Here is an 18,043-nt window from a genome sequence, read left to right on the forward strand (position 1 = left end):
TCTCTTTGTCACACTCATATTGACTTTGGTTACTTGCATTCTGTTGTTTTGCTTAATTAATTTTCCCTCTAATTTTTTAAATCATGTATAGAAGATTCTTGTTCACAGGTCTATTTTATGAGTCTTTACCTCCAGAAACATCGCCCTTTTTTGTTTCTAAAGTCTAATCTCTGCCTTCTTGTACATGCAGTTTGGGTTGAATTATTGATCAATTTATATAAACTAATTGAATCTATCTCAGTTCCGTACCCAACACGAGCCTAGCTTTATTTTGAGCTTATCAGTTTTTCATCATTGACTCGGTCAACTAAACTTACTTTGACATAGGAAGAGAGTTCATATTTCTTGTGCTGTAATTTCAATTTTTTTAAATAGAAATAATTTTTTTCAAGTATACATGATTGAAAAAGTAACTACTAAATCAGCAGCAAATTATGATATTCTCCACTTCAGTTACAACTAGAGTGAGACTGGCGCAATGCGCGAAGAGGTAAATTATTTATACTAATTAGTACTTGGTGTTTCAATTGAATAATAATAGATAAGAGTTTTTTGTTTTAATTTTTTTAAAACATTTTATTAAATAGTAATTGGTTGATTTTCATCTAGCAATTTTGGGTATTAACTCTCCTGATCTGTCATTACCACTGTAAATCCTTCTACAACAAAGAGAATAAGACATGGTCAAAGAATGATAATCCATTCCAAGTAAATTGTGGAAGCAATACTGCACATCTGGAATAACAATTTGAAAAAGAGGAATACGGGAATGTAAATTGTGGAAGAAGTACTCCACATGTAAAATAACAATTTATAATTTGATGATGAAATATTGCAATCGATAGTATATAGGGAGCAACAATTTTAAATACACATTAATTTTGGTTGTGACTGTTGGACATAACCGTTTACAAAAGAGGAATACATCAACTTGTGAATAAATAGGGCTATTGAAAATGATATTGAACAATGAGAAGAGTAAATGGCAAAGTTGAAAATCTTTAGGAAGATACCTGTGATAAATTTTCTACGTTGGCGGCGCCGAATGGTGACGTTGGTTTGAGACCCAGAATCGAGGTCTGGCAGAAAACCGCAAGAGGAGGAATGGAGTTTGCCCTGGTTTATGCAATTTATGCAATGCGACTCTGTCGGAGATGGACATCGCGATGTACAATTTGTTTTGAGAAAAAAATAATGGTTCATGGGACCGGAAGATGATGGAGGAAATAGGATGAGGTGTTAAGAGAGTGAGGGTTTGAGAAAGGTAATAAGCGTATTGAGAGTTTTTTGTTGGGATAAATGTTAATTTGTGTTTTTGTTGTTTTAGAAATAAGGATTGATTTGAAAAAAGTTAATTTATTGGTTTTTATTGTGTTTTTTTAATGTGAAAATAAAAGTTGATTTGACAAGATTTGAGTGGTGGATTCTAAAATTTTGCCAAGTAAGCGTTGGTGCTGACATGGCGTTAATAAAAAAAAGAGAAATAACTTAAAAGCAATGTGAATAAACATATGTACCTACTTTTATATATTAAGAACTAGAATGTGACCCGCGCCATGCGCGGGACAGTAAATTAATAATAGTATATAATAAATATTAAAAATTATTATGTTTTGTAGAATTAAATGAAATATGTATAAACTAAAAATAAATTTAAATGGTATTTTATTTAAAAGAAATTGTAGTACAAAGTATTTGGATGTTGGAATTGATTTTTGCATTTGGTTTAATTGATGGAATTGGTCTTCTTATGTGGCACTCGTCCTCCTTTTTTTATTGGTTGTTGTTAGAGTTGTTGCTTTCTTCTTTTTGTCATAGGTTGTTGTGAAGGCATATTCCTTATGAATTGGTGAGTTGTGTGCACTTTCTTTTGTGTTGTTTGTTCGCTCTTTCCATGTATGGTCTTCTTCCGAAAATGTGTCTTGAATTTGTATCGTTTTTTTTCTCCTCAACCTCTTGATAGGTATGTGATCTTCGTCTGATGATATTAGTGTTGGCGAAGTTGGTTCCTATAATCAATGAATAATATAAATTAGAAATAAAAATGATGTTTTAAATAAGTGATTTTTTTAGTATTACTTGTTTTATTTGTTGTAATGGGTGTTGCTGTTCAGTGTTTTTAGTTAGAACAAATGTCTTGGTAACGGTGTATTGTTGAGAACCTTCTTTGAGATTAAACTCATTTAGTTTGACTTCAAAAATAAGTGTGAGGTTGCACAAGTTTTTCAATTGGGGTGGTGCTTCAAGATCATTACTTTTTTGGAATGTGATTAGATTTGAAGCAGTTGTGTCCAACAATTTTTTTGCTTCGCCATCAAATAATACAAAAGTTGCTGTAGCACTTTGATCTGAAACCTTTAATTGAATTCTGAACCTAAAATAAGTATTGCGTTAATAACTAATAATTTTCTAAATGAGATTATGAAAAGTATATAAAGTTACCTTATGGTTGGATATTGTGGTGTTTGATTACATGTACCACAAATATAGTTGTCTCCTTTTTTATATGCTTTCTTATGATACTTTTCACATTCAACATAGTTCCATCCAAATTTGTCATCAATTCCGTTTATAGTTGCTAAAATTGTAAAGATCTTTTCCTATTCCAATATTTCATTTATGTTATCATTAGGTATATTGTATTTGAGTAAGAATGAATGTATGATGCATGTTGTGAGATTTTTTTGTCATACCTGATCATCAGATTCCCATTGCATAGCCATTAGATCTTGAATAGTTATTTGATTTCTAATCATTCTGCTCTAAAGATTTGTGTTGGCATTGTCTTGGTTAGGTATCTCCATTACTTTTTCATGTTGATCAGTCTTATTTAGGAGTTTTTTTATATTTATTAAATTGAATAATTAAATAAATGAATTAATTTTTGAGAGATTTATTAGTTATGAAATACCCATAAGTTAGTTGTGTGAATTCTTCAATTTCTGGATTGATATAAATTTTTGTACTTGAAGTTGTGCTAACCTAATAATCATCTAAAATATTATAATATAATAGGTTATATAAAATAAGATTGTGTTGTATTGTGTCAATTAATGTATTATATAAAATATAATTCTTTGAACTAAAAAAATAATAAATTAATTTTTTTTGAAAAAGATCATACCTTTATATTCACTAACCAATGTTGATGTGAGTGCAACAATTTTTTGGCCATTGATTTGTGTTGTAATTTCTTTATTTATTTGATTTGAGAGATTTCTCCACAACGTGACTTTGAACACGATATTCTTAAAATTAATAGTATTTTGTTAATAACTATATATCTAAATGAAAAATGAATTGGTTGTATATTTTTTTTACTCTTTAAGTATCAATTTCATTCTTCGTATTTTTGTGGGTTTTCCTTTAACATCTACTTGTTCTTCTTCTCCTATTGCATGCAGTTTTTCAATGACATCTACAATAAAAAGAACAAAAATGTGTTGATTTTTTTTAATAAATTATTTTTAATAAGAATAATTGAAATAATATAAAATAAAATTACCTGTTAAAATTTGTCTTTGACCCACTCTGTCAGATAATGTCTCAAGTGATGCAAATTCAAAATAGTGTTGGAGAATGTTCAAAACTGGATCTTTGATTTCTTTCACAATAGTTGTTATTAAAAAATTTGTTTTCATAGTACCTTTAATTGCTCTATACAAATCATTTGCATCTTCTATTTTCAAATTTTTGATAGTATAGACTTTTCCTTCTTTTAACAAATGCTTGAATTTGTTTATCATATTTTTCTTCACAATTACATGAAGAGGTGTTCCCTCCAGTGTTAGTAAATCATTGTTAACAATTAGTTAAAAAAATGATTGCGTTTATTTTTTTAAATTATTAGAAAAGGAACAATGATTATCAAATTGAGAGAAGTTTAACTTTAACGATATTAAAATACAATTATATATAAAGTATTATAAAATAATATTAAAAGTATAAAAAACAAAAATAATTAAAGCATTTTTTTTAAATTCAATTTAAAAATAGAATAAATTTGTTTATTTTGTACCTTTTCATCTAATATAATCATTTCTAAGCAAAGAGACTCTTCTTCATTTTTGGGTGTTAATGTTTTCCATAGACGAACCACGCGAACTTTGATAAACTAATTGTCCGTATGTTTGGTTATATTGTCCAATTAATGATGCTCCATTGAGTAAGTTTGAGATGTTGTATAGTTTGAAAAGAAATTTCTTATGGTAAATTTGATGTTATTTTAAAGAATAGTGATTAGAGACTTATATAAGTAGTTCAAATAGTATATAATTTAAATATTTGTAACGTAAAATTTATTATGATTAATAATATTATTATGATATTTATTATATGGATATTTATTACATTTAATGATTGAGTTTATAGAAATTAATAAATTAATTATTGGTGTTATAAAGTTATTATATTGTTTATAATGGTAAGATATAATAAATATAAGAATATATATTTAATATCTTTATAGGTTACAAACTTAATTTCAAAATTTATAATTTAAAAAGACTTGGTTGAAGAATATTTGTATATTATATGAATTTAATCAAAAACTTTTAGATTTATATGGACTTAATAGAAAACTTTTAGATTATTTGCAAATGTTTAAGTTTTATGAAGTTTTAGAATACTTCACCTACATGAATGAAATACACCCGATACTTGGTGTGACTATATAATACTCTTTTTGTATTGTAGAGATCCAAAGTTGAGACCTATGTTCGCTGAAATAATGGCAGTAGTGAAGTAATATGCAATAATAATGATATAAATTTTTAATGAGTTAATTTACATAAATTAATAAATTAATTATTAGTATAATAAATTTATTGTATTATTTATAACGGTAAGATATAATAAATATAGAAATATCATTTCAATGTCTTTATATGTTACAAATTTAATTTAAAAAATTTTAATTTAAAAAGACTTGATTAAAAAATATTTGTATATTATATGGACTTAATTAAAAAATTTTAGACTAATATTAATAAAAAATATTAGTCTTTCACGTTTCTCTTTGAACAATTAATATATACTAACGTACCGAAAATGGCGAAAAGTTTATTAGCAGTAATTCAAAATTAATATTCTAATTACTTAATTAAATGACTTCATAAAATTTTGCAGTTAGAATAGAAGCCAGTACATCTTCTTTCTGCCCATTTTTTCTTATCCCACTTTTAAAGCAACTTATTAATTAATAATAGTATTTTTATCTGTAATCATGGAATAATACCAATTATTCCTAATAAAATACATAAATTAGCAAGTTAAATTAGATAATATCATATTATTAAATGTGATGGTCCTTGGTGGATCAAATTGAATGCCGATGTCTTAATGCTAAAGATGACCAAACATTCCAACTAATATGATACTGTCACATTTAAATATATATTTATTTACTAACTAATAAATTATTATAAGCTTTAAAATGTAACTGTAACCTATTTAAATTGTTATATGTGATTAAGAATATTACATAAATTTCATAGACCAATTTTAATTGGTTTAAATTATGATTTATAAATGATATGATTAAGAATTTTGTAAAAGAAAAAAATAAAAAACTGTAGCATAATATATAAAAAAATTTAGAAGTATACAAAATTAAGAAGAAAAAATATCCTTAAATTCAACCCATGGTTATATGTGCAATGTCTAAAAAAAAGTATTGAGATTTAATTTTTGGACCAGTTAGAGCATTGTAGAGGTCGACTTTATTCCGAAGCATGTTATACCTGTAGATATAACCATTTTCACAAAAAAATATGTATAAGAAATTTTAGAAGAAAGAAATATAAACATTACTCCAGACGTAAGAAATTGATTACTTATGAAGAAATATATTATCGCAAGTTTTTTCAAAGGAGTTCGGTATGAAATTACTCATCGACTCACAATGTGTAAGAGATGACTTACTTTATAGAAGATATATTCTCATGAGTTTGTTGAAATGCCATTGATATGGAATCAAGTATTGCAAGCATAAACGACTGGTAAAGAATAAGTTTATGAATAAAAAAGATAAAAGATAGGTTAAGTATATCTACTTTTAATTTCTTATATAAAATTACCTCAATGTTGTAATCCTTGAGAAAATACTTGGGACGAATTTTTTTCGTTGGACGAATTTTCTTAGTTGGCCTGGTTTCTGCAATTGATGCAATGCGGAGAGGTGCCAAGAAAAAGACGGTTTCGAGAAGCATGAGAAGAGTAAGGAGTTTTCAGGCGAGAAGTATGAGAAAAGTAATGAACTCTTTGGTTTTCAGAGGTTTTTTTGGAGTAAATGTTAATTTGTGTTTTTGTTGTTTTTTATTCTATTTTTTAGTTTTTTTTTAATTTGAAAATAGAAGTTGATTTGGCAAGATTTGATTGGTTGTTTCTAAAATTTTGCCACGTAAGTAATATTGCTGACATGGCGTTAATAGAATAAGAGAAATAACTTAGAAGTAATGTGGTGCATGCTTATATATCTACTTTTATATATTAAGAATAGATAGATGATATTTGTTAATTTAGCAGCCTTTGCTTTAGCAAGTGATTAGAAAGAAATTAAATTAAATTTACAACTTAAAGCATATTGCCAGGTTGTTTTCTTTTTCTTTAATGAGCAGAAGCCTCAAGTCTCAACACTTAAAAAAGTGGAGCATCTATTTTTAATATATAAAAGTAGATACATAAGTTTACCCACATTACTCTTAAGATATGTTTCTTCTTCTACTAATGTCATGTCAGCAATATTGCTAACTTGACAAAATTTCAGAATCAACCACTCAATTTTTGACAAATCACTTATTATTTCTAAATCAGCAAAAAAAAAATATACAAAAAAAATAAAAATAAAAAACACCGATAATTAGAAATTAACCTACAAAAACATTGAATGCATATCCTCATATTTATTATATCTTACCGTTATAAACAATACAATAAGTTTATAACCGCAAGGCCCCAATAATTAATTTTTATAAATAATTCATTAAATGTAATAAACACCTGTATTACTATTAACCATAATAAATTTTACGTTACAAATATTCAAATTTCATAATGTTAGACCTACTTATATAAGTCTCTTGTCACTATTTATTTCTTCAAATAACATCACATTTAGTACAATAAGTTTATTTTCGAACTACACAACATCTCAGACTTACTCAATGAAGCATTATTCTTTGAACAATATTACCAAACAAACAGACAATTGGTTTATCAAAGTTTGCATGGTTCGTCTATGAAAAATATTAATAATGACAAACAAAGAGGAGTCTCACGATAGAAAGTGCATACGACTCAACAACACAAAAATGAAAATAATCTAAGATTATACACATGAAAAGACCAACATCAAGACTTGTGACTTAAAAGGAAAGATCCTTTTCAACAACCTAAAAACATCTCCAGCAAAAGCATTTCCCAGTGCTAATCCAGCAATAAGGCCACTCCCATATCCGATTAGAATTACCATCCAATTAAATTCAAAGAAAGATTTTGATTCAGAGTCTTGATCACCATCAAGAGTTGGTAGTGGAGGTTTAGAGTGATCTTTACATTTCTTCACTAGTTGAATCCCACATAAACCTTTGTTTCCCTTGAAAGAACTATTTTCAAATGTGGAAAATTGTCTATTTTCTGGTATTGGACCTGAGAGATTGTTGAAGGACACATTGAAGAAATCCAAGAAGGTTAGTGCTGTGAGTTGTTGAGGAATATTCCCTGACAAGCTATTGAGAGAAAGGTCCAGCACTTCAAGATTTGAAAGCTTTCCTAGAGAAGATGGGATGCTGCCAGTAAACATGTTGTTGGACAAATTGAGCACAACAAGGCCATTCAAACTTCCCATGATATCCGGAATCTCACCAGAAATTTTGTTGCATGAAAGATCAATGGCTACCATATAATGAAAGTATTGATCCCCTTGATAATTCATGACAACTCCTTTGTTGGACATTGGAAATGAAAACAAATCAATATCAACCAAAGAATGTAGCAACTGATAAATGTCGTTTTTGAGATGTACTTGATGACTTGTGTTGGAAAGAGTCATCGATTTGAAACTCTTGATTATTTCTGATGACAAATTTCCAGAAAAATTATTCTCAGAAAGATCAATGATGTGAAGTTTCACGAATGTGCATTTTGATGGGCACTTTATAGCTCCATGAAATTCATTATCATGTAAAGAAATCACCTTCAATTTGGGAAGAGATCCTAACCAAAAAGGAAATGAATCATTGAAATGGTTATGGCTCAAGTCAAGAAGCTCTAGCATTCTACAATTGACCAATGCTCTCGGTAATTGACCATACAACTTGTTACTTGTTAGAACTGAAATCAATCAACTGAAGGGCATTTCCTTTCACATAAGTTTGAGGAATATTGCCAGTCAATTTGTTTCCTGCAAGACTCAAAATTTGAAGAGATCGGCTAAAGCTTCCCAAACATGATGGTATCATACCAACTAAGTTGTTGGAAGATAAATCAAGATACACAAGGGATTGCAGATTGCATATCAAGGGGGATATTTCTCCTATCAATGGATTGTTGAAAATCATCAAACACTGAAGACTAGTTTTATTCCATATCCAATCTGGTATAGTCTTTATGCCATTGCATGGTAGATGAAGATTTGTCAGCTCTTGTAAGTATTGTATAATATTGGGAAAATGAACTAAATTACATGAGTTTAATTCTAAATATTGAATTTGAGAAGGAATGGTTACATTCGAAGTGTTCTTCCCTTCAGAAAATGACAATTTATTGCCTCCACCTAAACCAAGTGCAGTAAGCTTTTTGAGCTTTGAAAGCATGTCAAGTTCGACATGTCCTTCCAACCAATTATCAGCCAGATTAAGGCCTGTAAGATTCTCCAACATGAAGAGGAAATATGGAATTTCACCTTGAAGATTATTTTTATAAAGATTCAAGTGATATAGAGAGGTTAGATTCATTATCCAAGTTGGAACTTTTCCAGTCAAATTGCATGAACCCAACCCTAACCACTGAATTGGAGGAATGATTGTCATATTGACAGCCCTATTTTGTGAGAACAAAGACAGTTTGTTGTAAGGCAAGTCTAGAACATTAAGCATCTTTAGTTTCAAAAACATGTCAAGTGCTAGTTGCCCTTCAAAGAAATTATAGCCCAGAGACAAAATTTCAAGATTCTCTAGTCTAAAAAGAGAGTGAGGGATTTCACCAACAAAGCCATTATAGGCAAGATCTAACTGAGCAAGTTGGGTGAGGTTGCCAAGCGCAGAAGGAATGGCCCCATAAAAACTGCATCTTGGAATCACAAAACAATTCAAAGAAGTGAGGTTTTCAATGGATGTTGGAATTGTGCCATAAAAACTTGTGCCATCAAGGATTATGTTGATGAATGAGCTTGAGTGAAAATTAGGCAGCATACCCCTAAGGTTTTGGTTTTGTCCCAAATTCAAGACTCTTAAGTTTGGGAGATGGAATATTCCAATTGGGAATTCACCATATAGTTCACATTGGCGAAGAGTGAGTTTTTGCAAGGATGTAAGGTTTGTGAGAGTATGAGGTAAAGATGATGAAATGGTCACAAAACTAAGACGAAGGTGTTCAAGTCTAGTTGAGTTTTGAGTTAAGCTTGTGAGAGTGGATGCCTTGAGTTGCAAATGGTTGATTAGATCATATGGAAGTGACCCAAAGGTATAGCTGCGAAGATCAAGGGACAACAAGTTGGACAATTGTGAAACTTGAGATGGAACCTCACCAGAGAATGTGTTTTCATTGCCATGAGAAAGATTCAGATATCTTAGCTGTGAAAGCTCACCTATCTTAGCAGGAATTTGAGAGTGATTGAAGTCATTGTCAGAAAGATTGAGACTTCGAAGGTGCACAAGTGAGAAAAGGGTGCTATTGGGATCCATGGAACCATAGAGCTGGCCGCTGCTGAGATCAATGCCAATCACATGACCTGTGAGCTCATTGCATTCAATGCCATCCCAGGAGCAGCAATCTGTGGTAGGAACCCAAGAAGCAGTTTTAGGATAACTGATAGGATTGTAAGAAGCAGACTTACTTGTTAGAAAGGATTCCTTAAACTGCAACAGGGCATAGCTTTCATGCTCATGGCACTCATGATGATGAGTTGAATGATTCAAAGGTGAACAGTTTGTGAGCAGGGTGGTTGGAAAGAGTGATGAGAAAAGGAGAAGAAACTGCAGGGACAAAGTAAGAGAACACAAGAACCTCATCATTGTCATTATATTGCAACAGATTTCAATGGATAAAATGTTTGGGACACAACAATCGGTTTTTATAGTCAATCAGTGATGATGATGCTAAATTCCAAGAATAGTGATGATGAATCATAGTCAAGACTCATGACTGTGTTGTCCAAACATTTCAAAGCACACGCAGGCTGGCTTAGACATCCAGGTAACTTTCACTCTCTCTGTCACACTCAATTTTTTGACAGTTTCTGCATCTTTTTCTCTAATATTTGACTTCAGTGACTTGCATTCTATCCTTATGCTTAATTATTTTCTCTCTTTATTTTCTTTCATATAATGCATACAAGATTCTTGTTCATAGGTCTCTTTCATGAGTCTTTTACCTCCACAAATTTCGCCCATTTTTTGGTCTCTAAAGTCTAATCCCTCCCTCCTTTCTTATACGTGCATTTTGGGGAAGAATTATTGATCAATTATCTAAATTAACTGATGTGTTTTAGTTTTAATCCGTTTACATTTTGGAACATGGATTGGAATTGGATAGTGATGCTCACAAAGTGCAACAGTTCTCAGGTGTAAATGAGAAAGAGATCGAATATTGGCGTGCATTTTGGGCAAAATTATTGATCAATTTATCTAAACTAATTGAACCCTTTCAATTCCGTACCCAACACGAGCAAAGATCTATTTTTAGCTGATAAGCTTGACTCCATAAAGTACACATAAGTGGATAAGTAATAGCAAAAATCAGCAGCATATTATGATATTATTGCAGAAAAGAAAAATTATATTTCTACACTTAATTTACAACCACAAACCGTTGATTAGCAACCTTAGCAGGATTAAAATTTGATTATGAAATTTCAATTAGAACTTAAGCACCAAAAACTTTTGGCATATGTGGCCATTCATGTGATTTTAACTAAGATTTTCCAAAATATATGGCCATCTGTAATTTATATGCTATCTCATCTCATGATCATATATGTATCAACTTTCACGCCTTATCTTATGCAGAAGACTATTATGGTTGCAGAAGACTATGGTGACTATGGTGCCTTGGCAAATACGATAATGGCTCTTGTTTGAACATTGTTTGCAGCTTTGACTAGTCTAAGGTGTAATGAACAAGTCTTAACTATGTTAACTAGGGTAGCACTGAAAATAATAGAAAAAAGAAAAGCATACAAATTCAAAATGCTGAACATGTGATGCTTCAATAATCAAAGCGATGCAACTCTCCTCTTTCTCTTTCTCTATGGTCATAAAAGCACATGAACAGAAGTTATGCAGTATCATGTGGATTGCATTGTGTAGCTTTAACATATTCAAAGTTTGGAAGTATGAGCTTTAACTTTACTCAACGCAGTTGCGGCTCTTGAATTCGATGCACGTCCTAAATGCTTGCAGATGAAATCTCCGGCCTGCATGAGCTTTCCGAGGTCCACGTTGGTTTTCACTCCAATTCCATCCAGCATGTAAACAACATCCTCAGTGGCAACATTTCCAGTTGCACCCTTTGCATACGGACAACCCCCAAGGCCGGAAACAGATGAATCCACTACACTGATCCCCATCTGCATAACGTTACACATATAGTTATAACAAAGGATAGGTTCAGAACCAAGGTTATCCATTATGATTACAGAAATTCCAAGTGTTTCTTTCATTGTTTACTTTGAGAGAATGGGGACACAACTCAACACCAGAAAAATCCCAACGCAAACTGGCTACAAAATGACAAGTATAAGCGAAAAAGAAAGTAAACGAAATCATTTACCTGAAGTGAAATTAGAGTATTTGAAAGCGCCTGACCATAAGTATCATGAAAGTGGACAGCAAGCTTGTCAACTGGAACAACATCAAGAACAGCTTCCAGCATTGGAACGACAGTGCCTGCGAAGATGAAGCAGATTGAGTCCAATCAAAAAATTTGAAAATTAAAACTAAAGCAGCAGGGTAGAAAATGGAAGGGGAATTTTAAGTAAGATTATTGTAAAATATGCAAGGACTCAATACAATTCATCACTGACGAGACAACATTATAATATAACTAAAGAAGGGAACCAGATCAACACAAATAAGAGCTAAAAACTTTTAACATATCTATACATACAGCACCACTGCAATCAAATCCAATATAGCTAAAAAAACATACATGACAACAAACAGAAGAAACATTACCAGGTGTACCAACACCAATCGTATCACCTAGTGAAATCTCTGAGCAACCCATCTCATTAAGTGCCTTTGCCACATATGCTACTTTGGCTGGAGCAACATGTCCTTCAAAAGGACATCCCACAACACATGATATATATCTGGAGTATAAAACCAGTCACATGGCTGATTATATAATTTACTATGATGGTTTTGAAATTTAAAGTGAAGAGTAACAGCATGGTCCTTTTGTGATTGTTCAAATAATTTGAAGGAAAAGTACCTATATTCTAGTTAGGACGAAAGATGAGTCTAAGATACATCCTATGATCAACAAAACCATTTCTATAATCTAAATCATCTTTTCATTAATTTCCTCTTCCAACCATCGAAATGCAAATATAATAGGAAGAGACTATGGTTGAAAGTACTTTAATAGTGGGCATACCATCAAATGTTGCCATTGAAAAAACAAATCAGCATCTATATATCATGAAAAAGGAATTAGGATGTGTCAATTACAACAACAATTCAAAGACGTAAATAAACTCATTTTGAATAAACTAGTAGAAACAGAAAACCTCAGAAAATGTTGTAACTTTTCCGTAGAGATTGACAAGTAACAATTGAAAAATGAAAACTATACCCACGAATGGGGATTGAGTAGCTTCGAGAAGCTGAAGCAATGTCTCGGCAACGAGCAAGATTATCCTCAATGCCAGAGTTGAGATTTGCTTTAGAGAATGATTCAGAAGCTGCAGGAAAAACAGCCACTTCCTTAGCCCCAGCAGCAACAGCTGCCTCAAAGCCCTGAAAGAAACAGGTTTAGATAATTAAATGCATATGCAAATACTTAATGAATAATAATTTTTAAAACATATATATCTTACTTTGAGGTTTGGAGTTAATACAGGAAAGCTAACACCTTCCACATCTTGAATGCCTTCCAATACATCCTTTGCATCTGCCAACTGAATTTGGTTTCAAAGATGTGAAATCAGTTTGTCAGATAACGTGTTTTGAAGAAACATGCAGTCTGAAAAATTTTTATGACCCAACACAATTTTAAAAGTACAATAGAAATCATAATTAACTCTACCATCCCAGGCTATAGATCATGTGAAGAATTGAAGAGAGGAGGGGGGAAGGGGACCCAGCAAAATATAAAAGAATTATGGGAACAATAATCAAGAAGAGAATCTCTGCATACAATAACTTGACAAATAGCAGCTTCTTTAAGTTCTAATAAAAATAAATTATGTAAACATGGTAGAAAACATACCAAAAACACATAATTATGATGAAGAACATTGCAGGAGTTCATCATAGTGTTGACTAGAAAATTGTGAATAGATCAATTTTATCTAGGAATAACAGTTACCTGTGGAACCCATTTTGGTGATACAAAACTTGTTGCCTCGATGACAGACAACCCAGAAGAAACCAGCAGCTTTATCAATTCAACTTTTACATCAGTTGGAACGATAGACTTCTCATTCTGCAATCCATCCCTTGGACCAACCTCCACTATCTTTACAAAGTCTGGAATACCTTTAAGAAGCTGAAGCATTGTATAAATTATGAGTCACAAATGATCCAATATGATGCAACAAATAGAATGAAAAATGTTAATAAAGCAAAGAAATACTTAATTAGACATAATTATGGAGAAATCATATTGCATCAGCATCAAATGTACAACAGAGAAGTTTGAGTTTTTCATTGAAAGAAATTTACAGATTCAACATGGCTGCTAGCTTAATATTTTATATCGGAGGTTAAATACATAACAATAGAAGGTGGATAGGGAGTATCATAACATAAGATCCACTGCACCTTACTTGAGAAATCCTTTGCATCTGTATTTCGATCAGATGTAAAATGATGGTTTACCAAGTAGCTGGCAGCATGAGAATTATCATTAAACCTTTTAGGCCAATTCAGGCATTGAGATAGGCCCCTTATATTGTATTTGTTGAATGCATTCCTATGTTCTGTGGCCTTTGTACTGTCCCTTGTGTATTCAGGATAACTAAAGCAGAATACATTATTTAAGATCAAGGCAATTGATTTCTTGAAAATGTTGATATAATGTTAAAATTAATTATGTACCAAAAAATAAACCATTAAAAATGAAAATCCATTAGAGCTTAATGGACAGAGCTCTAATGTCATCATCTCAACAACCAAAGAACATGCATTGATAAAGTTCCAAAAACCAATTACCCTGCCTCATCTACCTTTAGATAGACTCCAAATATTATGTTAAGTAATCACCAAAATATCTCACAATACAGAGCAACTTCCATTATGCTCAAACAATGCTGATTCTACCATGGATTATCTTTAATTCTTTATATGAGAATATAAACGAGCAACAAACTCATATTAAATTTTATGCTTGCAGCAACAACTTTTACAAGTACTGTTCAGCATCCCCAAGACATATCTATCTAAATAAACCATTAATCCAACTTCTTAGTCACAACTAATTAGGTTCGATCCAAACACAATGTAAATAGAAAATTCCAGCTCAATAAGAAATCAATTGAAATTGAATAATTAACTAAAAGGTTTCTGATTTACCGAGAATGAAGAGATTGCAGTTGATTAGCTGTATCCATGGCATCACAAGAGGAACATGTTGGGATTGCAGCAGCAGAGCTTGAGAATCCAGTAACAAGTTGGGGTATAGGATTCAAGAATCGCCCCCTTTGCATACCCTTGATTGTAATCATTTAAGGAAAAATCTGGACTTGAATCCAGAAAGAAGGGAGAAGTGAAATTAGTTTGATATTGAATGAAAAGGAAAATGGTGATTGTGATTAAAAAACGTGTTTATCCTTCTACTTCCGATGCTCCTCACTTTTTTGGTTTCGTTCCAATATTAAATATTATCTTCAGGATGGGTTCCAACTTTCAATATAGTTATAAGTATTGGAAGAGTAACTATAAAAATTCATAACAACCTCTCTTTTTAAGGGCCTACCGGGTTCGAACCAGTGACCTTTTGATCTGCAGTCAAATGCTCTATCACTGAGTTATGGACCCATTAATTTTACTATTTAGATTGTACTTTAAATGAATTCATTTTATTTCTAATATATTCGGTTCATTTTTTTTGTCATTTGGTCTCACACAATCAATTCTATTATTCTCTATGAGACATTTAGCCCATGACTTTGTATCCTCTTTACAAGTCTCTCTATTTGGGCCCTAATTTAAAACAGTTGGACAGAATGAAAGCCCAAACTTGTAAACCTAATAAAAACCATTCTCTGGTAAAACAATACAGGGAAGCCCGTCCAAAAAAACAATATAGGGAAGTTCACGTCCAAAAAATATATGAAAGTTTGATAAGAAGCTGGGTTAGATTTATTGCAGTTGAGATGACCCATTAAATATGTGACTTTTTCTTTTGGGCTTGGAATATGTGACTTAGTATGCCACTCCAAACTCTTCAGTGTCCACAGATGACATACCCAATGAAAAGCTTTCCATAATATAACTAATTATCTTTTTAAATTTTAAGTCCAAAATAAAACAAAACAAAAAAAACCACATGATAATATTTTTTTCAAGAGAATGTTATAAGGCTCTAAAAAATTCAGCTGAAGCCTAGATCCGATGGCAAATTAAATTGTTCTCGCACTCAAGGTTTACTTTAGTGGTGAAATTCTTTGCCTTTGTAATAGATACATCCGAATTTGAGACTTAGTTAAAGCTAATTGTGGCTGAAAACCTTTAATATTATGTGTATGAAAGTTAGTATTTGGTTGAATGAGGTTTAAAAACCTCATATTGTGGGCATGTGACTTGTGTGATAAATAAAAAAGGCTCTGACAAATAAAAAGAAAAATAAATTGTTGAAAGATCAATGGCTACCAAGTAAAGAAGGTGTTGAAGCCCCATGTAATCCATGACAACTCCTTTGTCAGACATTGCAAAGGAAAACAATTTAAGATCTGAATTATAATTTTCCCCAAAATAATAAATGTGGTCGTTGAAGTTTACCTGATTACTTGTGTTAGAATTTGTCATGGATTTAAAAGTCATGATTATTTCTGATAATAAATTTTTTGGGAAGCCATTTTGAGAAAGATCCATGACGTGAAGCTTTGGAAACGTATATTTTGATGGGCATTCTACAATTAGCCAATGCTCTTGGTAATTGACCATGGAACTTCTTAGAAGTTAGAACTAAAATCAATCCCCTAAAGTACATTTCCTTTCACACAATTTTGAGGAATACGACTAGCCAATTTATTTTGCCCTAGCCTCAATTTGAAGAGATCGGCTAAAACTTCCCACACAAGGCAGAATCATGTAAGCTAAATTGTTGTATGATAAATCAAGTTGCACAAGTGATTCTAGATTGCATATCACTGGGGATTTTTCTCCCATCACTGTAGAAACAACCAATTTTTGAAGACTTGTTTTGTTCCACATCCAATTCAGTAAATCGGTATTGTCTTTATCCCATTGCCTTGTATTTAAAAAGCTATCAATTTTTCTAGGTGTCGAATAAAATTGGGAAAATCAAATTGCATGAATGTAATTCCAAAACTATTTGAGAGAATATCATATAGTTAAGATTCAAGAAAATGCAATTATTGTCTGCCTAAACCAAGAGAAGTAAGCTTTTCGAGCTTTGAAAGCATGTCAAGCTCGATTTGTCCCTCCAACCAATTACTAGATAGATCAAGACTAGTAAGATTCTCTAATGTGAAGAGGAAGTATGGAATTTCACCTTGAAGGTTGCTACCATGAAGATCCAAGTGATTAATGCGGTTAAATTCATTATCCAAGTTGGGATTTCTAGGTTAAATTGCCAGAAGCCAATGCTATCAGTTGGAATGGAGGAAGGGTTGTTACATTGCCAGCACCTTTTTTTTGTGAGAACAAAGACAATTCGTTGGAAGACAAATTAAGAGTTTTAAGCATCTTATATTTCGAAAACAAGTCGAGCTCAAACTGCTCTTCGAAGAAATAGTTCCCCAGAGATAAAAATGCAAGATTCTCAAGTCTAAAAATAGTGAGGAATTTCATCATGAAAGCTATCTCAAGAGCCAAGATAGGTTTCCAATCCACGATGCAGGTAGTGCACCTCTGAGATTTTGGTTTTCTCCCAAATATAAAACTGTAAGTTTGGAAGATGGAATATTCCAATTGGGAATTCACCATAGTAGTTCACCTTAGTGAAGAGAGAGTACTTGCAGAGATGTAAGCTTTATGAGATATCAAGTAAAGATGACAAACCCTAGCAAAATTAAGATGAAAGTGTTAGAGTCTAGTTGAGTTTTGAGTTAAGCTTTTGAGAGTGGATGCCTCGAGTTGCAAATTGTTGATTATTGGACCATCATACAACATACTGCTTAACAGATCCAAGGATAGCAAGTTGGCCAAATGAGAAACTTGAGGTGGGACTTCAAGAGAAAATGTATTTTCGTATTGTCGGAAAGATGAAGACTTAGAAGATGCACAAGTGAGAAAAAGGTGCTATTAGCATCCATGGAGCCATATAGCTGGTCAGCTGGCTGCTATTAAGATCAATGCCAATTACATGACCTGTGACTAAATTGTATATGCCATGCCATGAAGAGCAGCAATATGTGGTTCGATTCCAAGCAGCAGTTAAGTTTAGGATAACTGAGAGTTATAGGAAGCATACTTAC

The 18,043-nt window shown here is 31.8% G+C and overlaps 3 protein-coding genes across 4 annotated transcripts; all 3 read right to left on the minus strand.

Annotated features, from left to right (window-relative positions):
- Positions 1–7,067: 7,067 nt before the first annotated feature.
- On the minus strand, positions 7,068–10,238 carry LOC112797754 (receptor-like protein 6). The gene has a single exon (XM_029298002.2). It carries the CDS (start codon positions 10,236–10,238, stop codon positions 8,319–8,321), a length of 1,920 nt encoding a protein of 639 aa, XP_029153835.1. The 3' UTR covers positions 7,068–8,318.
- LOC114927599 (receptor-like protein 47) lies at positions 7,328–8,275 on the minus strand. Its single transcript, XM_029297657.1, has one exon. It carries the CDS (start codon positions 8,273–8,275, stop codon positions 7,328–7,330), a length of 948 nt encoding a protein of 315 aa, XP_029153490.1.
- A 1,000-nt stretch (positions 10,239–11,238) lies between the features above and the next one.
- Positions 11,239–17,912, minus strand: LOC112797755 (hydroxymethylglutaryl-CoA lyase, mitochondrial). Of its 2 annotated transcripts, none has more exons than XM_025840832.3 (8): positions 14,955–17,912; positions 14,210–14,400; positions 13,750–13,929; positions 13,259–13,339; positions 13,015–13,178; positions 12,393–12,529; positions 11,989–12,104; positions 11,239–11,785 (listed from the first exon to the last, which is right to left on the minus strand). In XM_025840832.3, exons 2-8 carry the CDS (start codon positions 14,225–14,227, stop codon positions 11,537–11,539), a joined length of 945 nt encoding a protein of 314 aa, XP_025696617.1. In that variant the 5' UTR covers positions 14,228–14,400; positions 14,955–17,912; the 3' UTR covers positions 11,239–11,536. The 2 variants fall into 2 exon arrangements, with proteins under 2 accessions (XP_025696617.1, XP_025696616.1); XM_025840831.3 differs by having other exon boundaries at positions 14,205–14,400; positions 14,955–15,275.
- Positions 17,913–18,043: the final 131 nt, after the last annotated feature.

The sequence above is a fragment of the Arachis hypogaea genome, chromosome 4, assembly GCF_003086295.3.
Source record: "Arachis hypogaea cultivar Tifrunner chromosome 4, arahy.Tifrunner.gnm2.J5K5, whole genome shotgun sequence".
Taxonomy (NCBI): domain Eukaryota; kingdom Viridiplantae; phylum Streptophyta; class Magnoliopsida; order Fabales; family Fabaceae; genus Arachis; species Arachis hypogaea.

What these genes read in the sequence shown, in the direction of transcription:
- LOC112797754 (XM_029298002.2), bottom strand. Translation starts at nt 10,238, where the DNA reads ATGACAATGATGAGGTTCTTGTGTTCTCTTACTTTGTCCCTGCAGTTT.
- LOC114927599 (XM_029297657.1), bottom strand. Translation starts at nt 8,275, where the DNA reads ATGCTAGAGCTTCTTGACTTGAGCCATAACCATTTCAATGATTCATTT.
- LOC112797755 (XM_025840831.3), bottom strand. Translation starts at nt 15,106, where the DNA reads ATGATTACAATCAAGGGTATGCAAAGGGGGCGATTCTTGAATCCTATA. An exon ending in CAAAGGATTTCTCAAGTAAG is followed by an intron (nt 13,930 to 14,204) that starts GTGCAGTGGATC and finishes ACAATGCTTCAG; the next exon opens with CTTCTTAAAGGTATTCCAGA. An exon ending in GATTGGTGTTGGTACACCTG is followed by an intron (nt 12,105 to 12,392) that starts GTAATGTTTCTT and finishes TCATCTTCGCAG; the next exon opens with GCACTGTCGTTCCAATGCTG.